The following is a 21,389-nucleotide window of genomic DNA, read 5'->3' on the forward strand; positions in this document are numbered from 1 at the left end:
TAAGACTCAAACAATGAATGCATGTAGAACAACAAATTGATGTTTCTCTTGCTCTAAAAATCAATAAATATTTTATAAAAACATTAAAAGATAAAATTTAAAAAACTGAGTCCTGAAAATACAGATTTTAAATTATTTTAGAGAACCTTATTAAACACACTGCTCTACAGGATACTCAATTAAACAAGAGAATTTAAAAATAATAATACGGTTGAGACAAATAATTTTGTTGCCCAGAAATTTTCAATTTTGTGGACCTACTTAGACAGAAACTTTTTTTAAATTTTATTTATTTATTTATTTACCTTTAGAAGGGAAGGGGAGAGGGAGAGAAACATCAATGTACGGTTGCCTTTTGTGCGTCCCCTGATGGGAGTTGGCCTGCAGGGAACCAGCTTTCAACCCAGGCATGTGCCCTGACTGGGAATCGAATCACGATCCTCTGGTTCGCAGGCCTCTGCTCAATCCACTGAGCTACACCAGCCAGGGCTTAGACAGAAACTTTTTGAACAAAAGGACACACGCACATTCAAGCACATGTTTTTACTGGAAACTGTATCTGCAGAACAGCCTAAAATCCTTTACATTTCAATCTCTAAATTCTGATCTCTTCATTTATTCTCAAAAAAAAAAAAATCTAAGACATGAACAGTTAGTATATAGAATTTTAAAATAAAACTGCATACACTTAGAAAAATATGCATCATCAAGGGCATATGGTTCATATGAAAATAAAATTATGTACAAAAATCACTTCTGTTTATTATTGCAGATCCCCGCTTGTTTGATTTTATCATTGAGGGCCACCACACAGCCAGAAGTTGGAGGGAAGGGTGGTGCAAAACTCTCTACCCTCCTGTGGGCCCAGCATTTCACTTCCCGGTCTCCCTGGGAAGCTGGATGGCCCCCTGGTGAGAGAACGCCTTCAGAATCCTCCAGAGCCTGGGAGCGTCCTCACAGTTGTGCCCTTGTTGCCAGTGCAGGAGGAGCTCTTCTTTATTCCCAAGTGTCCGTGCACAGAGGACGCAGTGAAAGCCCGACTGCAGCTGGAGGGGTGCTGAGTGTGGGCTGGGACACGCAGGGCCCTGGGGGGCTTCTCCTAGCTCGCTGGGTCCAGGCTGGGCTCCTTCATCTTCTGTGAGTGTTCCCATGTCATTCTGACGATGAAGGCAGAGTTGCCTTTTCAACTTAGGAAACGCATGTACTTCCTTGTCGGAGGGACAGGGCTTCTTGGGCAGTTTCCTTCTCTCGGGATGCGGCTTCCAGGAAGGAGCAGCGTGCTGAGCCGGTGCTTGTGGAGCTGCTTGGCTCCCGGGGTAGAGCTCCTCCTGCAGCCTGCCCTGAATTTCCTCTCCGTGGACAGAAAGTAGATGAAACTTGATTTCAGCGAAAGACTGGGCAGTGATCTGGCAGCGGCCGCACTTAATCTGCAATTTGACTTCGTCTGCCTGGTTTAGGAGGAGGTCTTCTTCTGGGCTGGTCTTGTTGTCCCTGAAAAGGGGGAAAATATTCAATATAAAATTGCACGGAAAAAACAGCATTGAAACTTTTTTCTTTTTTGAGCCCTGGACCATCAAAGGCCTAAAACACAAGAAGTGTGCTGACAAGAAGCACAAAGCTGATGAGTAGATGGAGGGAGCCCAGGAAGGCCTTCAGCAGGGGCCACAGGACCCTGACTGTCACTTTTGTGTGGGGCCACACACTTCTCAAGCTAACAGGGGCCTCAGGCATCGCTCCCAGGGGAGCCTACTAAGTCTTTGATGACCGCAGGGACAGGCAGCACCGGTGAGAGTCAGGCGGCACCCAGGGAGGCGCTCCAGGAACACACTGGGTTTGGCTGACAGTACCTGTCTCACACCACCCACTGTTGCCATCACTAGCCTTGAGCACCAAATACCGTTGGGACATTTTACCTGAATATCAAAATGGAGTACAGTAAAACAATGGCAGAGTCCAGAAAATCTAGTGTGGGAAGTGGTCCATCCCCACGGTGCTCAGGAGGACTCAGTTCAGTGAGACTCTTCGGTGGACTTGTTGCTGAAGGAGAGCCCTGCCCGCCAGGCTTACGGATGGCTTAGCTCGTTTGTTTACAAGGCCAGCGAGCAGGACCTGCAATGCGGAATCCCACGGTAAAAACCTAATGTGGCCCAAAGGGGACAACAGGGCTAATGCAGAGGGTTTGAGGTCAGGACACCGCAGGGCCTGTCGTACCATGCTGCCAACGTGGATTATGTGGTGTTCTGGGGCAAAGGACCCTGTTTAGATACAAATTCTGTGAATACTGTTTTGGGGAAACTATTTGTAAAGAGCACCAGAACTACATACAATATTTAATATTTCACATGTCAGATGCAAAAATGGTATGTCGCCTGATGGTCCCCAGCATATATCAGGTAGACATTTGTGGTCTGGCTTCCAGGGGTTGGTGTCATTGTAAGTCATGACTGATCAGCAACCAATGAGAAATGAGATTATTCTTCACAGAACTAGAGGAAAGAGGTAGTTTTTCATAAAATCTTAGTCTGAGAGATGTTTTACAAAATTATCTTTCTGACTACGAAATCTTAGCCTGTCGCCCCAATCCACACAGGCTGTCTCGCCACGCGTCCACTCCTCGGCACTCACCTCTGCACAGTCACCTCTCTGTCTCTGCTCTTTGGCGCATCCCCTGGCAGCAGTTCGCCAGGGGAGGATTCGGTGCTGATGACAACCCTGTGCACTTCTTTCAGATGGCCAAAATAGACTCTGATGTGACCGAACACTTTTGCACAAAATTCACAGCACACGAGTTTCCTCGGGCGGTTCTCACTGTGGTGAAGTTTCACGTGTGAGCTCAGGCTGCCGGAACGGACATATGTCTTGCGGCAGATCCGACAGCTGTACGGCCGTCGGTTCGTGTGTATGTTCATGTGGTCTTGAAGGTGCTGCTTGAACTGGAAGTGGTGGTTACAGACAGGACATCTGTGCCAAGGCTTCTTCATGCCAGAGAATCCATTTCTGAATGCAGAGCTGGGCTTAGGGGAAGAAGAGCTGTTGTCTTGCTTGCAGCCGAGATATTTAGGAGTGAGAGAATCACTTAACAAAATGTCCTGTCCTGGGCCGCTGGGCCTTTGGGACTGTGGCACAGTGGCAGGAGAAGCCAGTGGAGTCACAGCAGGCGTGACGATGATGGGTTTGGGCATAATGATACGATATTTTTTCAGAGCCCCAGGTTTTTGGTCTCTGGATTGTTGGGGATCATTTTTTATTCTTTTACATCTCCTCCTCTCCTCCTGAAATGACAAGATCTCTTCTGGTACCTTCGGTTTTCTTCCTTTCCTCTTTGCTGCCCCGCCACTCAGTTTTGGTTTGTGGCTGAGATCCAGTTTGGTGGCTGAACAAAAGGCACTTTCAGAGGGACTCTGCTTCAACACCTGTGGACCAGGCACCTTCATGGCCATTCTGGCGGTTGCATTGAAGCCTTCTGTGATGGTGGATGTCTTATCACAGTCTACCCTGAGCCCAGGTAAAGAAAGGTCTACAGTGTTAACAGCTGACTCATTTTTATAAGCCTCTGTCATCTTCATTCTAGAGTAGGGTAAGATTGGCAGTTTACCTTTGGGGACCGAGGGCACCAGCTGAAGCGCACTGCCCAAAATGGCTGGCGATAACTTGATTGTGCCTTGTGCAAGATCAACTGGTTCTTTATGTTTTGCACTGGCAACAACAGAAGGTTTACTGGATGTTTCTTTGCTTGCAAAGTTTTCTTTCCCTGAAATCTTCAAGAGGCCCCGCTTGGCAGAGGGCTGCTCTGGCGTGGATAATGCTGGGATGTCAGGTCGGTCCAGCTGTCCATGGTCACTGGTCAGTGCAACCACGTCAACGCAGGCTGGGGCTGGGCTCAGCGACGGTAGTGGCTCGGGTGGGCTGGGACGGGGCAGGGGTTTGGAATGGTCAGGGAGGGAAGGGGATGTTTGGGTTCGGACAGGAGGTTTGCTACAGCCGCTCTCAGAGGAGCTCTGGATGGCGTTCTTGGTTGATCCTTTGTTATTTCTTGGGGGTTGGTATCGAGGAATTGGCAGTTTAAAGTTTTGGGGCAGGGACAGTCTGCGTTTCTGGACTGGCTGAGCTGAGGCAACGTGAGGCAACGCCACAAGAGAAAAAGTCCCCTCTGGGCCAGTGACCTGCATCAGCGCATAGTTCTGGGCGGGCACCCCCAGCTGTGCAGAGCTGATGGGAGGGCCCGAAGTCACCTGATCGGAGAACGATGGCGAGTGGTCCAACGGCACTCTGGACGTTAGGACTTTGGGAACAATTTTCGGTGCAATGGTCCTAAACTGACTCTTATTCTGCAAACCTTTGCCACTCTGTGTTGTTCCAGAAGGCATGACCGATTCACCTGCAATGATATTACAATGTAAAAAGTCACCTTGATATAATTGTGCTGTTGTCGAGAGGAGACATTAAGCATCTCATCATTTACTCTGCCTAGAAGGCATTCCTAGACCCATCCCTACTTTCCTGGGCAAGCTCCTGTGTTCTCCAGCATCCAGTGTGAAGGTCGACGCCTGCCTACCTTTCCCAAGGATCAACTGTCACCCTCCTCTAGAGTCCCACAGTTCTTATATAAATAACGTTTGCCACTTCTCATAATAATTTATCTGCTTTTGTGTCTCTACTACTAAACAGAGCTTCTTGAGACCCGGGACTCTGTCCCGCTCAGCTTCACTCCTCTAAGTCCATCCCCTCTACTACCCGAACTCCCACGCGTCTTTACAGGCTGTGCCCCCTGACCCCTGTCCTGCCCTCCTGAGCTGGCCATCCCTCTGGTCTGGTCTACTATGTATTTAACTTACTTTATATACATGTCTTGTTGTTCCTATAAAGCTTAAGCTTTGTGAGAGTGAAGCTGAAATTTAATTCATCTTGATATTTCCCCCTGTATCATCAGTCTGAAACAAATGTTTCTTGTATCACACTCATTTTTCACTGACTTTCGGGACACACCATTTGACCCCTTGGCAGTGCGACTGGTTTTACATAGTGGATGAATTCCAGGCTGAATGCTAGCTTTGTTGCTGTTCCCCCATGTGACTTGTGAATTTCTTCTCACACCTTTCAAACTGTTTGTGTGTGCTTTTGCAATTAAATCACCAGTATTAAAAAAGCTGATTTGACACCTTAAAAAATGTTGAAGAAAAACAAAAAGATAGAAAGTGATAGGTAAAGACACAGAGACAACAAAAAAGACACACAAGCGCACACAAACGCACCTTCTGGGGCACTTAGGGGCAGTACAACTAACGGACAGCACTTCGTCCTGCCCTGGTTTAGAGCCACCGAAGACCAGTCACCACTACTCTAGGGAAACAGCTGAGAAAACGCGTCACTGAGCGGCTTCTAGGGATGGAACCGTCTGTCTCACCCCTGAGGCCTCAGGGTTGTGAGGCCGGGCTGCAGAAACCCTCCCATCCCCTATGTGGCTCGTTTTAGGCCAACTTTGCCCTAACTCCCAGGGGCTGGGTCCGACTCTAGGGCGTGGCTACGACGGGCCCACAGTCCCTTTTCTAAATCTTAGGGGCACACAATATCTGGGAATTTCTGCTTACTAATTTTTAAAAAGTTGTAAGATGCACACACTAAATGATACATGACGCCCAAGAGGGTCTGCAGAGCACCCCAAATTAAGCCTGTTACCACCTCTGTAGCAAAATATATAAATGCATGAGCATTCACACAAGTGGGACAAATGAAGATTTCTAAACAGTTTTAGTTCAGGTTTTGCCTCTGGATGAGTTTTGGTACTAACTTTAGATAACGTTTTTTGTTTTCAGAGCTTTTTGGATTTTCGAGTTATGAACGGAGGTGTGAAGAATTACATGTTTAGGGTTACCATGGATACAAAGATGAACATACAGTTTCTACCCTTGGTAGCTGGAATCTAGTGAGACAATTAAAACATTTTTTGAAAAATCAACCTTGATTTTAATGCCTTCAGCTACTGAACTGACAATTTTAGCACAAAGTTGCTTTTTTTTCCAGTGAAAATGACACTCCCCACATGAACAAACCACAGAGTAATAGAAATAAGAAATGTATACTGATCAACTTATTTTATAAAGTAATCACCGTCTGGGGAAGAAAGAGAATGTTAAAAGCACACTTCCCATGGGGACTTGCATTAAAACAAGAAGAAAAACCACCAGTGAGGTCTGAGTTACAAGGGTAACTCAGTAGCCTTTCTAGCTTTGCTGCCACGAAGTTCATGGGTAAACTGATTAGTCAATCAGCTGGCGATAGTCATCTAAGTGGATGTGTGACATTTGCTTCTTTTTCCCATGTAAGTTATTTATTTTTTAGTGTTATTTTCAGAGCCTTGAAAGTTAAATAAATGTCTTTCACTTCAAACCCCATCTCATCTTTTTTGGAAGAAGTACTAAAGTTGTAAATAAGTATGTTAAATTGGGATTGTGAGGTTTTGCAAAAAGATTAAAATTACTGATAGTTTTGGTTACTTAGAGACAAGGCTAGTTAAAAAATTACATTAACAACAATAGTAAGTCTTTGCATCTACACAACAGGTCAGGGTGAGGATGGAAAGAAGAGAAAGTACTGGGTCATTTACATCTAGTTCATACTCTTAACTGATTGAGCACAAAATATTTACAGCCAAGAAGAGTTAGAAGGCTACTTTGTCCTTAGTCATAAATCTTGAAATAACATGTGACGATAATACATCAAAGCGTAAGCCACATCACCTCACCTGAGTGCCCCTAACCGTTCAGTGGGGTTCTTCATCTCAGAGCCAAAGCCAAAGTCCCTGCAAAGGCCAACAAGGCCCCCTGCCATGAGGCTCTTGGGGACCTCCCTAATTATTCCCTCTTCTCCAGCCACGGTGACTTCTTTGCTGTTCCCTCACTGTGCCACACGCTCATTTTCTGTCTCCGCACCTGCTGTCTCGGGGAGGTCTTCTCTGACTACCTTATTTGAAGCTTACCTGTGTTCTGAACTCCCTACCCCTCCATTTCAGTTTCCTGGCGCACTGGCTCCACCCTAGGGCTGCATGATGGGCTCTGCGCCCCCGTCCCGCCCTGCCAGTGCATTCCTCAAGGGCAGGGGGCTGGCTCATGTCTTCAGGGCCAAGAACAGTGTTGGGCACGTGGTAGGAATGTAATAACTCTTTGTTGAATCCGTAAGTGGTAATAAAATGACTAATGGCTGAAATAAAGGTTTTATAGACTGAACGTAAAACATCTTCTAAAAAATAAAAATTACTTAAAAGCAAACATTAACATTTCCAAATGTTGAAAACTAAAAAAAAGAAATGAGGCTGTATCTCTGGGATGTTGTTGTTGTTGTTTGTTGTTTTAACGAAATTACACTTACTGCCAGAATAAGAAAATGGGTTAGTACCATGATAAAAACCTTTAAAATCAAGAAGTGGGTGAGGCCAACCGACTAACCACGAGGAAATGAGAGAGAATAGTAAATTATGCTGTTGGGATACAAACTAAAATAGTCAAAGAAGTAAGCAAGCTCTGAAGAAAAAACTGCATTTTAAAAACTGACACACATAAAGGGAAATGGGGGGATGAGAGTGTAGAAAGCAGAATCAACTAGACATGGAAAAACTGAACCTCAGAGGCAGCAGATAGTCATGTCAACACGGAGAGGAGCAGAAATAACAAAGAACAGGAGATGCAGCTGAAGCAACAACCAGTGGTCAAGGTCAACTTAAAGTCTCTGAAGACTTAAGCTGGGCAGGGCCTTCCTTCTTTTTATGACCAAGTGTAAGAAAGCAAGTGACCTCTTGACAGGTAAGGCTTCCAGAAATGAGCCATTCCAAAGCAGGTGAGCTAATTATGATGTTTTCAAAGTTAATATGCTTTCATTGCTCTTCCAAAGTTTCCACATTATAATGAATAAAAATCACACAGGAAGAGTAATGATATTCAAAGGAAAAGGAGGCAGTTGTGGTCAGGTCCGGGAGCAAAGGAGACCTTCCAGGATGATTAGCGGTCCCAGCAAGGGAGAGTACTGATCGGTGAGCCGCATGGGCAACTTGAAAGGACGGAGTCCTAGGTGACAGATATGGAGCCTAACAGTTAGTTCCCCTCAAGTTCCCTGCAATTTAGAGAGGTGGACACAAGGGTAGACAAGTTTGTCAGTCAGCTCCGGGATCAATTTTTTTTTCGGGATCAATTATCATAAGCCAACCACAAGAAATCTGTGGGGTTAATAGATAAGGGTTTACTGGGTAAATTTAACTTATGCAGGTTTACCTGGATCTGTCAGAAGTACATGCAGGGTGAGGGTCTTCATGAAGGTGTGTTGAGTCTCATTTCCCGGAATCAACAAGGAATAAGTGATAGGAAGTGAAACTGATGCATTAGAAGAAACACAAGATAGGAGGAAGAGGGCAAAGCCACAAAAACAGGAGAAAAACAAAACTGAACTGCAGGAATTAGTACACATCTAGCCACAGGGTAGTAACAGAATCATCATCCAACCACACAATGTAATACTACGCAGCAGTAAAAAAAGTAAATGAGTTAGGCTGATACGAAATATTCTCCAAGATGTGCCATTTATAGTATGCTGTCACTTGGATTTTAAAAAGACTGTGAGGTACACACACACCAAAATATATTCCTGTGTATGCATAGGATATGAAAAGAAACAAAAGAATCTAGTATTCTAGGTGGCCTTTGGGGTGGGGACCCTGGGAGAACTAAGAGGTCAGGATGAGACAGGTACTTATTTTGCACTGAATACTTTCTGTGCCTGGCATACAGGAGGTGCTTATAACTATTTGTTGAATTAATGAAAAAAGAATGAAAGTTCCCCTATCTGAATCTATTTTTAGAAAGCGCATCTTTCAGGACTGAAATTTTCGGCTGGTGAGCCGCAAACATCTGTAAAACACGCAGTGCCTGCCTGCTTGGTCAGGGGCACTGACCTCTCTTCCCTGAGATGGCCAAACAAAAAAATGACAGCAGCCAACTCATCAGCGGCCATCTGGTGTGAACAGGTCATAATTATGCCGAATTATTTTTGTTAGATTGGCAAAAAATATATTTTTTGGTGTGCCACAGAATTTTAGCAATTAGTTTATGTGTGCCATGAGATGAAAAAGGTTGAGAACTGTTTTGGGATATTCCTGACGGGTAAGCATGTGGGTAGGAACGACTATGTGTAGATTACACACAGACAGTGTCTCATGTTTTTTAGTTTCCTGGCCTACTCAGTCAAATGAATTGCTAGTGATAAGGGCACTGATCTAATGATCTGATGGGCAGCGCAAAGCCACCCCCAAAAGTCAGGACCAAGGAGTGTCAGAGCTCATTACCTCCCAGGACAACTGGAGTCCGGAAAAGTGTTGCCCCAGACTACAGTCTCTTTTTTTTCTTTTTAAAATAGCATGAATAGGAGTTCTTAGAGAAGTTGAAAGTGCCAATTCAGTTTTTAAAACTCTAAAACAGTATGATTGTATGATTATAGGAAGTTTTTTGTCGTAGCTACAAGAGTGGTTTACTCCACCACACACTTACAAGGTCTTTCACAGATGGTGACCAAAAAACTCTCACCTGTCACCTACTAAATTACAGATGTCGCAGACCTATGCACTAAATAATGAGAGGCAGAAGTTTCCACTGACATTCACGATCCCTGGAGATTCTGCAAATTACCCACAACACCGTTTAAGAGATGCACAGGACACTCAGGCCGTAAACATGGACTTTTATGAACTGAAAACATAAAAGGCTCACTCAGTAAAATTAATTTTGCAAAATTATACAATGTGAATACTTAACACCAGGATTTTAAATGTGGGCTGTATTTAATATGTGACACATACGAAAAATAACTATTTTGAAAAGTGACATTTACAGAAACTGATGTAACTGTGGATTAAAGGGCAACGAATAGAGAGTCCTTACTATGATCTAGAACCTGTGCGAAGTCTTTCAGTTGAACCCTCACCTAAACCCTGCACATAAATATTATTGTTCCCCTTTTATAGATTAAGAAAAACAAGTCTTGCGGAAGTTGAATAGCGTGCCAAAGTCCACACAACTCTGGTTTGTTCCTTTCCAACATGAAGCAATGATCTTCCTCTCCTTCGCTCTCCTCAAAAGGAGGAACATTATATACAAGTTGCCCTAATTCACTCTAAAATATAACATTATCTCTGAATGTTTAGGAAGAAAAAGAAATTTTGAAATAAAAATGGCTTGTCTGATCTCCTAACTTCAATTACCTTCAAATGATTCTTTCCAAAAGCCTACTTATTAGAAAGAACTCATGGAAAATTAGTAATCATTTGAAGGTAAAAGCAGATTTTTAAATTTATTTTTCAAGTACAGTTTTCTGTCTTTCACTCCCAACCCAGCCCACCCCCACCCCGTCCTCCCCACCACCCTCCCCTATCCACCCCCCTTAGTTGTTGTCCATGTGTGCTTTATACTAGTTCCTGTAAATCCTTCCCCTTTTCCCCTGAAATTCCCTCCCCCCTCCCCTCTGGTCACTGTCTGCCTGCTCTCTATTTCAGTGTCTTTGGGTATATTTTGCTTGCTTGTTTGTTTTGTTGTTTAGGTTCCTGTTAAAGGTGAGATCATATGGTATTTGTCGCTTAACACCTGGCTTAAAAGCAGATTTTTAAAACTGAACTTGCCACTTACTCTCCATAGGATTCTGACAAATCCAGTAAGGTTGCCAGGTACTTGTTTGGAAAAGGTGCACTGTGTGTCTTCCTCCTTTTCTTCCATTCCCTCCAAAGAATCTGGTCTGATGGGGTTTGCTGCGTGTCCGAGGCAGCGGGGGGAAGGGCGAGGGCTCAACGGCACTAAGTGCCCACACCTGCGCCAGCTTGACCATCTGCTTCCCGACACATCTGGCCCAGATAATGTTGCAGAGCGGTTCGTGGGGCAGGCAGCAGCTGCGACGGCTCACTGCCTGGTTTCCACAGGCAAGACCAAAGCCTCCTTTGTTCCTACTGAACAAAGTTGTTCCTGCTTGTGCCTCTGTTGGTGTGGGCACAACTCCACGATCCCGTGCACCGGGGCCACGGGCCCACGCTCCACATGGAGTAGGAGCAGGGACGGAAAGAGCGGCGTGTCCCTGCTCTTGAAACGGGCTCCAGGGATCCAGGAGCATAAACAAAAGTGCTGCCAAGTTTTAGCCACGTCAGAGCCAAAACTGTTAGGTGTTGTTTAAGTTTTAACTTTATTAAACTAAAAAGCCCTATTTTCAACTTTATTTGTTGGCGTCCCTTTCCCCCCCTTCCACTTGGCTTTCAAATAATAAATTCCAGTTGGGGTTCAAACTGTTTCCCAAGATGGTCTTTGGTTAAAACAAATATGGTAAAACCCCAGAGACATATGAGATAAAAGAATTGCCTCATAACACAGGGGAGCTCAACTTAATTTTGTTGAAAACCCTATAAACACATTTAGCTCTTGCCTTCCCTCTCCCCAGGGCACTGCCGGGGCTCTGTGGCAACACAGTCAACACGAGGTGACGGAGCGCTGACTGGGGAGCGTGCGCCGTTAAACGTGCTGGCAGAGGCACGTTTTGTTTCTTTTGTTTCCAGGGACATGGATTGCTGAATGTCATTTCTACCCCATGTATCTGCAGCACTAAGACCTCCTAGAGACGTTAAGTTCAGGGCCCACACTTCAGGAAATCTGACACCTACAAAAGAAACAAGCACATTCCCAAGTAGGTATCTTGATTCCCCAGCCCAGATTTCTCCATTCTCCTTCGCACATGCCTAGCTCTTCTGACCTATGCTCTTACCTGACTCCCTCTCCTTTGCCTCTGGAACAAGACTGGTGATATCCAGACACTTATTCAGCACAGGCCTTTGAGAACTGCCTTGCCAAACACTGAATCCATAGCCAGGCTTAGCAAGAAAAAGAGTGCTTTTTCTGAGCATTAGAACTTCTTTGTTTCCTAGTACTTATCAAAACTGATTAATCTGAAACATTATTCTAATGATAAGGCATATTTTATATCAGGTCCAGTGCATACTTTACAGGCATTGTCATTTCATCCCACAATAGCCTGAATCGGGAATTACTGTTATATGTACATTTTCTAAGGATTTCAAAGCTGGCAAGTAACAGGCTGGACCTCAAGCCTTAGCCCACTTTGGACTCTAAGGGCTCTTTCCACCTGGACATGCAGACTGTAAGCTATTCTGCATGGTTGTGGCCACTACCATCATCTCTGGTGGAAAGATCATGGGTTTGGGGTTCAGACAGAGGTGCTTTCAACTCCTGGTTCTGTCCTGTGGCTCGTGAAAGACACTCCCTGAGCCTTACTGTTCTCAGTTATGAAGTGCGCATACTAGTAGTTTCTGGCTACAAAGGTCTATCGAGTTACATGAAGTCCCGTGAAGAGCAGTGCCTACCACACGTTAGATGCTCAGCAGACACCAGTTTTCCACTTCCTCTTGCCAAAACGTATGAGGTTCCTGACATTTATTTTTAATGGGACCCCCCCCCAATATTGAATGCTAATCCTATGGAAATAGTACTGAGTCCTTAAGCTGGTGTTTCTTTTTTTGAGAGAGAAGCCGAAGAGGGAAGAAATGGCCGTTACTCGTCAATAACGTTCCCAGTGAATCTGTAAAGCATGTTCTCTTTCCTGCCTATCTTGCTGCCCACTGTGGGGGCTCAACCTTCCCGACACCTGATCCATCCTATCAGGCTCCCTTATTCTCTGCCCCTAGTTTTGACACCCCAGTTGGCAAAGCGATAATCAGATGGACGATGGTAGTGAACAGGAATTAACATACGTGCATTTTAAGGACTGTTTTATGGGGAAAATCCTCCCTGCTTTTGTTTATATTGAATATTGATGTTGCTCTCAAACCTGCTGGGAAGAAAGCCTTCCGGGCAGACTGTTCGTGGGGTGGGGACAGACCCAGGGCCCAAGCAGCCCTGTGAGGGACAGGGTGTAGGGCGGGCCTGGGGACAACTCTCAGGATGTCTGTGAGAGCAGTGCCCCGCGGTTTCTCAGTGCGGCAGAGATATGCGGGCTCTCACTGGGGGTGGTGGCAGGGGATTCCGGATTCTGAAAGTGCGTACTAGCAGATCTCAGCGTCTTGCTGAGGGAATCATCAAGACATTGTTTAAGGTAACTGATTAATTGTATATTAAATGTCTCAAATGAAAACATTCAAAAAGTTTAACATTTACAATCATTTTAATAATCCTCGATTTCAGTGAATTTCACCTTCATTTTAATTAATCCCCTTTTTATCAGTCCTCATTTCTGGGAAGAACTGCTTTGATTTCAGGTGTCTCTGATGAAAAACAGTTGAAAAGTAGATGAGATATTTTTATTATTAATATATTTAGAAAGATAAAGTTGTTTAGTTTTTTGGCCAAAAACACTGTTACATGGACACGATTTTATTCATTATTACAAAATAGTCATTTTTGCATCTTTACTCAAATCTATGAATGACCGAGTAGCATAACCCCAGCCTACAATTATTTTTTTATTACTATAATTGTTAATATTCAGTTGAGCCATACAGTTGAGGTTTAGAAGGCTTTGATAACTGAACTTCATTAAGGTAAAAAACAGTAAATCACTTCATTTCACGTTCTAGCATCCATAACAGATACTTGTACACACTTTTTCCAGATTCTGATGTTTGCTGAGTCAGCTGTTTCTTAACAAGACTGGTAAGCATCAAAAAATCTCCTACAAATGAGCTTTAGTAAGCTGCACGAATGTCTCATAACAAGAAATCTTCCATCAACAAATGAAAAATGGGCCTCCTTGCCCTGGCTGGTATGGCTCAGTGGATTGAGTGGTGGCCTGTGAACCTAAGGGTCACTGGATCGATTCCCAGTCAGGGCACAGGCCTGGCTGGGGTTGTAGGCCAGGTCCCCAGTTGGGGGCGTGTGAGAGGCAACCACACATTGATGTTTCTCTCCCTCTCTTTCTCCCTCACTTTCTCTGAAACTAAATAAATAAAATCATAAAATAAAAGAAAGTTGGAAAAAAAGAAGTGTCTCTTTAAAATAAAATAAAAACGGACGCCCTTTTTTTGAAATCTTACAACCATTTGAATATCAGTTGGAAGAGTTAAGTATCTGGGATGACTAACAAGATGACACCTGGTGAAGAAAACCTTTTCCTTGGGATAAAGGGAGGGTCGGGTTTCCCCATCAATCCTGATGTGCAGTCACGTGGGCTAACTCAACTAGGATACATGCTGCAGGTCGAAGGCTCTTGTCTTTGGTTAAAATACCATGATTATGAATTAAAGTGGTAAAAGAACACAATGTTTCAACAGCAGGATAGGTGAAAGCAAGGGATGGAATCAAAAAGATGCTCTTATTTTTACACTATAATTTCAAAAATGGATTTAGTTTATATGCAAAGTTGGCATTTTTAAGGATGGTGCAAACTGCACTTTAAAATCTGAAGTACTTGTCCCCCCTTTTATAATATAGTTTTACAGATGTTTTATCTTCAGTTCTGATTTATCTTCAGCTCACAGTGATTTATAACTTTTTTTTTTCACTGTAGGTTTTTCTATGCTTCAACTTTAATGCCAAATAGTTCATGATTTATAAGTACCAATCACAGGACCATGTATATTCCTTTATGGTCATAAGTATTCCCTAAAACTCCTACTTTGTAAGTATTTTTGACTGTTACTTATTTCTTTAATCAAGGCATACTTTACCTTAACATAAAGAGACCACCCACAATACTGAGACTTTGAAGAAAGTAAAAAAAAAAAAGCGAGAGCAGCCCCAGGCACTGGCTGGTGCCGACACACCTGGATTTGCAGTAGTTACCTGCCAGGAGCCGTGTAGACTGGCTGTACGTGAGCAAACAGCAGAGCAGACTCCAAGGTATAGCTAATGCGGTCAGATGCTGACATGCGCTACTACAAAGATCAAGGTCATCAGAGTTTAAAAGCTGTGGACGGCTTAGGAATCCTTTTCTTCTGAATTCTGCCCAGCTTCTTTCCCAGTATCTTTATTGTTTATTGGATGACATCTACAGAACCTGGTTGAAGGAAGTGTTTACTCTCAGTTACAAGTTAGGAATTTGTAGGAGTTCACTATCTTCTCTGAGGTGGAGGGATTATACAATTCACCTGTGTTCTCTTTCCTTTGAGGTTCTTCACGTTAGGATGTGTGTGTACGTAGGCAGGTACTCCTGGTTATGGGGTAGGCTTCATAGCTGACCACCCACAAACACTCCCAGCCAGCATACCGTGGGTTCACCCCGCTGTGTCTTCCTGCAGTACCCACCCACACTGGCTCCCCCTTGTTCTCCACTGCTGGCTACCCAGTGGGGGAGAAATCCAACCACTGTGAACACTGGACAGGAGTGCAAATTTAAGGTTTCCAGTCTCCAGAGGTGCAAATTTAAGCTTTCCAGTCTCCAGCGGCAGGCCCATTTCATCATCTGTTTCCTATCGCTGCAGACTCCCTTCAGTTCTCCCAGGGGCCAGCCCAGGTCTCTCCTCTTGCTTTTCCGAGGCACACTTCCTCCTCCACCTTGCCCCCGTAGTCCTCTTCTCTCTTGCCAATGATTTTGGGCATTAACACCTTGCAATAGACTGAATGTCTGTGTTCCCCTCAAATTCACATGTTGAATCCTAACCACCCAGTGTAGTGCTATCAGGAGACGGAGCCTTTGGAAGGTCATGAGAATAGAGCCCTCACGAATGGGACGAGTGCCCTCATAAAAGGGACCCCAGTGAGCTTGCCCTCTTCCTGCCATGCGAGGACACAAGGCAAAGATGGCAGTCTGCAACCCAGAAGAGGGCTCTCACCAGAACCCAACCATGCTGCCACCGCGCTCTTGGGGTTGAAGCCTCCAGGGCCGTGAGAAGTAAATTTCTGTTGTTTGTAAACCAGCCAGTCTCTGGTGCTTTGGTATAGCAGCCTGAGGGGTCTGAGACCTCATGAAGAAAAAAGAGGTCATCCAGTAGGAATTCATGCACCATCCCTTCTTTCTACTTCTAAATTCTCTTCTTCGATTACACAACGCAAATTAACTCACCCTTTCTAGGGTGCAGGGAAAGAGGGGAGAAGCACACTCTTAAATATACAACTTGTCCACCTCAGGTCCTGAAACATTAAAATGTGGAAAAAATGTTCATCTTAGAATAAGAAAATGGAGCATTTCCAACCCTGTTCTGCGCCCCGTGCTTCCCTCCAGGCCCCCCGTGCTGCCTCGGGGACCCCACTTCAGCGGAGAGCCCCGCCCCATTAGGGGGCCCTCCCTGACCATCCTGTCCCAAGGCAGTGGCTCTGCCCAGCGGTCACTTGTTTACTTTCTCCGCTTTGGCCTTCACAGCACTTCCCTTTGTAATGAGATTATTCACCTGCCTTCCTCCCACTAGAACCTTAGCTCCAAGAAAGCAGGGGCTTGTTTGTTCTCCACCAGGACCTCTGTCCCTAGATCAGTACCTGCCACCTACAGTCACACAAGACGTTAGTTACTAAATGAGTGAACTATTAACCTTCAACAGTGCTGTCTTGCTTTTTCCTTTGCTGTTGTTGAATGCACACCCACACAAATAAAAAACAAAACCACCGGCAAAATCCTTGGACTCCCTTTCCTCTTCAAGCTACTCCCCTATCCCTTCTTTTCAAGAGCAAAGTTACTTACTGTAGGTGGTGTATATGTTCCCTGTCTCTAGGCACCGACTTCTGTCCTTTCCTAATCCCCTTAAGCCCTTGAATTCTGGTATGAAGTATTAAAATGTCCTTCTGTCAGAAGTCAGATTGGATGCTTAATTTATTATCTCACTTAATCCTCCAGCAGCTCTTGATATTAATATCTTCAGTCCACAGATGCAGAAACTAAAAAGTTTCTTGCAAGGGTACAGAGCTGGTAAGTGACAGCTGGATTTGAATCCAGGTGGATTTCAACACACTGACCTTTCTAAAGTGTTCTGCAATTTATCTGTTTATGCTAGTCTCTTCCAACGGCTGGTATGTGCCACATAACCCATCTCCAGGTTGACAATAAAATAGAGATCGTACTGGCTAACCTTTTCCAATCACTGTATCACTGTTAGGAGGGAGAGTGCGCTGGTTTTTCTAACAGGGATGTACAGCACCGTTGCCAGAGAGGTAGGTAATGACATTTCCAGAGTGATTCCCCTCCCAGTGCCCAAGGTGTTACACTGGGCTTCTTACGTGTGCGCCTTCTTTTACAGAGCTCCTGATGAACAAATCAGACTTACACCAAAGTGGCTTTTTCAAAGCAACAATTAACAATAAATTTAATAATACTTCTAAGTACTGACAGTTTTTATGAGAAAAATGAAAAAAATCATTACTAAGTCTTTTATAATTTTAGAAATAACATAAATTTCCTAGATATTTTCTAAACCCATACTACCTGCCTTTAAAACTGAGGTCCCTGAAGAACATTGGGCCTGAATGAAAAGGTCTAAAAATGCAGAAAGAAATTCTAAATTCCTCATGTGCCTGTTCAGTAAACTTGATAAAGCACCAGGGCTGTGGCCTGTGGTTTGGATCTGGGGAATTTTCCATTTTTAGAAGACAACTTGCTCTACCCCTGAGAGAGCGGAGGTGGCCTTGGTTCTTCCACCTACTACGGATGAGCCTGAGCAGCACGATACCCGTTCGGGCCTTAGTTTCTCCCTCTACCAGGGAGGGTTACACGGGATTGTCGTTTCCCAAAGGGTGGTTCGCAAACCCTGTGGAGGGTCCCAGCGAGTCCTTCTCACACCAACACTAAGACGTCCCTTCCTTTCCCACTACGTTGGCCTTGGCAGTGTCATACTGACCAGCAAAGGGGAGAACCGGGTGACACTGTTGCGGCGCCTCAGCATGGACTGAAGCAGAGACAGCAAGCTGTCCAGCAGTCACATTCTCCCCCACACCCGCTCTCGGTGGAACAACAGAGAGGCGGTACAACATTTTACAAACCCTGATCCTGAGGTGCCTTCTTAAAGCTCTGAGCGCTGAAACAGAGGCTTCACAGGTGGATTTTACCAAACATTCAAAGAACTAACACCTATCCTCCTGAAGCTATTCCCAAACATTTAAGAGGAGGGAAGCTTTCCAAGTTCATTTGAGGGGGCCAGCATTATCCTAATTCTAAAACCAGATAAACAAACTGCAAAGAAAGAAAATTTTAAGCAAATATCCCTCATGAATGTAGAAGCTAAAGTCCTCAACAAAATATTAGCAAACCAAATATGGCATAACATTAGAAAGATCATACACCGCGATCAAGTGGGATTTAGTCCAGGGATGCAAGGTTGGTACAATATCTGCAGATCAATAAACGTGATATATCACATAAACAAAAGGAAGGATAAAAACTACACGATGAGATCAATAATGTTGAAAAAGGACTTGATAAAATTTACCACCAATTTACAATAAAAACTCTTAGCAAAGTGGGAAGAGAGGGAACATACCTGAATGGAATCAAGGTCATATATGACAAACCATAGCCTACACCATACTCAATGCAAAGTTACTAGAAGCATTTCCCTTAAGATTGGGAACAAAACAGAGATGTTTGCTTTCACCACTCTTATTCAACATAGTACTGGAAGTTCTAGCCACAGTATCAGGCAAGAAAAAATAAAAAGTATCCAATTGGAAAGGAAGAAGTAAAACTGTCATTATTTGCAGATGACATGATACTGTATATAGAGAACCCTAAAGATTCCACCAAAAAAGTACCAAAGCTAATCAATGAATTCAGTAAAGTAGCAGGATACAAAATAAATATCTAGAAATCAGTTGCATTTTTATATAATGAACAACCAGAAAGAGAAAATAAAAAAACAATCCCATCTATAATTCCATAAAAAAATAAAATACCTAGGAATAAATTTAACTAAAGATGTAAAAGACCGGTACTTAGAAAATTATAGACACTGAAGAAAGAAATTGAAGAAGATGCAAATAAGTGGAAGCACATACCATGTTCATGGATAGGAAGAATTAACATCATTAAAATGTCCATACTACTGACAGCAATCTCTAGAGTCAATGCAATTCCTATCAAGATACCAATGGAATATTTCATAGAACTAGAACAAATATTCCAAAAATTTATATAGAACCATAAAAGAACCTGAATGGTCACAGAGTCTTAAAAAGAAGAATAAAGTTGGAGGAATTGCACTAGCTGATCCCAAACTATACTCTAAAGCCATAGTAATCAAAAGAGCATGGTACAGGCATAAAAGCAGACATATAGATCAATGGAACAGAATAGAGCACCCAGAAATAAATCCATGCCTTTATAGTAAAATAATATTTGACAAAGTAGGCAAAAACACACAATGGGGTAAAGACACTCTATTCAATAAATGGTGTTGGGGAAAATGGACAGATATATGCAAAAAATAAAACTAGACCACCTTCATACCCCATACAGAAGAATAAACTCAAAATGGATTAAAGACTTTAAAATTTTAAACTTAAAATCATAAACACCCTAGAAGAAAATATAGGCAGTAAAATTTCAGACATTTTTCATAGCAATATTCTTTCTGAGACATCACATCAAGCAAGAGAAATAAAAGAAAAACTAAACAAACTGGTCTACATCAAACAAAAAAAATTTTACACTGCAAAGGAAACCATCGACAAAATGAAAAGACAACCCACTGAATGGGAGAACACATCTGCCAGTGATACATCTGATAAGGGGCTAACATCCATAACTTATAAAGAACTTATAAAACAACACCAACCCCCCAAATAATCCAAGTAAAAATGGGAAAAGAACCTGAATAGACTCTTTTCCAAAGAGGACCTAGAGATGGCCAAAAACCATATGAAAAGATGCTCGATGTCACTAATCATCAGAGAAATGCAAATTATTAACACAATGAGATACCACCTGTCAGAATGGCTATCATCGATAAATCAACAAACAACAAATGCTGGTGAGGATGTTGAGAATGGGGAACCCTCGTTCACTGTTGGTGGGAATGTAGATTGGTGCAGCTACTGTGGAAAGCAGTATGGAGCTACCTCCAAAAATTAAAAATGGAACTGCCGTTATGACCTACTGATCACACTTCTGGGAATTTATCTGAAGAAACCTGAAGCACTAATTTGAAAGAACATATGCACCCCATCTGTACTGCAGTATTATTTGCAATAGACAAGATTTGGAAGCAGCCCAAATATCCATCAGGAGAGTGGATAAAAAGCTTGAGTACATTTACACAATAGAATACTATACAGCTGTAAAAAAGAAGGAAACCCTACCCTTGTAACAGCATGGCTGGAAATGGAGAGCATGATGCTAAGGGAAGTAAGCCAGTCAGAGAAAGACAAGTACGTAAGATCTCACTCATATGTGGAACTGAATGAAGAAAATGAACCAAGAAACAAAACAGAGACAGTCTCATAGAGAGCAGGCTGGCGGCTGTGGGGGTGGCGGTTGTGGGACAGGTCATGGGGGGCGGATGACATAGCACAACATAGTGAATGCAGGACTAGATATAAGACATCAACCATTTTCAAGGAAACCAGACTTCAAAGATATTTGCAAAAAAGCAAAAATCAATGTTAGTCCTCTCATTAACCTTTTGTTTTGGAAAACAGCCATTTACATAAAATGTTATTTGTGTTAAGCTACAGTAAGCTTAACATAAATTTATTATCTTAAATGAACTCATAACTACCTGCTTTCCAGTTCATGGTCCCAAACACGGTAAATACCAATAGACACAACTGACACAAACAGTTGTTCCTTCAGGTCCTCAATAATTTTTGAGTGTAAAGGGGTCCAAAACAAACAATTTTTTTCAGATCTTTTGAAGTAGATGAAATCAAATATCCCAAGTTTTTTGAGATTCTATGATTTTTTTGCTGTGTGTGTGAATGAAATAGAAAATAAAATCTAGAAATGTATTGTTTTGGGCGAGTTTTTGTTTCTCTCACATTTTTTTCAAACTACAATATGGCAGATCCACACAACAGAGTTTTGAAAATAAAGTTAATGTATCCTAGTAAAAATGCCAGTTATAATGAAAATATCACCAGTGAGACAAGTGAGAATACAGATTTTATAATTAAATGCTTGAAAAAATCTTATAAATATGTAATGCTTCAGATATTTTACTTAGTTTGAACTTCTATTCATGAAATATGTTGTAAATTATATTTAAACCAAGGACATTTGTATTTCCCCCTCAATTTTAAGAAATATTATCACAAGTTTCTCCTGGTAGTATGCACTGAGGTTTGTCCAGAAAAAAGTCCAGCCATTGTTAACATAATGAGAACAGTTTGCGCGACATCAGTGTAACCTTGCAGCCAAGGAGAGTGGGCTGGAATGTGCATTCGTGAACAATGACGACTTCACTGTACTAGTCAGTGGGTGTGGCAGATGACATTGAGTGAGCATGT

The 21,389-nt window shown here is 43.1% G+C and overlaps 1 protein-coding gene and 1 long non-coding RNA gene across 7 annotated transcripts in view; one reads left to right on the plus strand and one right to left on the minus strand.

Moving 5' to 3' along the window:
- Positions 1 to 524: 524 nt before the first annotated feature.
- Positions 525 to 21,389, minus strand: part of ZNF438 (zinc finger protein 438) — a 173,995-nt gene continuing 153,130 nt past the window's right edge. For all 6 annotated transcript variants that reach the window (XM_037037245.1, XM_037037243.1, XM_037037242.1 and 3 more), the window contains 2 exons: positions 2,626 to 4,378; positions 525 to 1,491 (listed from right to left, as the gene is read on the minus strand). In XM_037037245.1, the coding sequence (XP_036893140.1) occupies positions 873 to 1,491; positions 2,626 to 4,378 (2,372 nt within the window). In that variant the 3' untranslated portion in view covers positions 525 to 872. The remainder of the gene's footprint in view (positions 1,492 to 2,625; positions 4,379 to 21,389) is intronic.
- On the plus strand, positions 7,496 to 10,176 carry LOC118980591 (uncharacterized). The gene is made up of 2 exons (XR_005065144.1): positions 7,496 to 7,796; positions 10,004 to 10,176. It is a non-coding gene; the product is annotated as an uncharacterized LOC118980591 (long non-coding RNA).

Source organism: Sturnira hondurensis, unplaced genomic scaffold (assembly GCF_014824575.4).
Source record: "Sturnira hondurensis isolate 20B ecotype Veracruz unplaced genomic scaffold, ASM1482457v3 Scaffold0022910, whole genome shotgun sequence".
NCBI lineage: Eukaryota > Metazoa > Chordata > Mammalia > Chiroptera > Phyllostomidae > Sturnira > Sturnira hondurensis.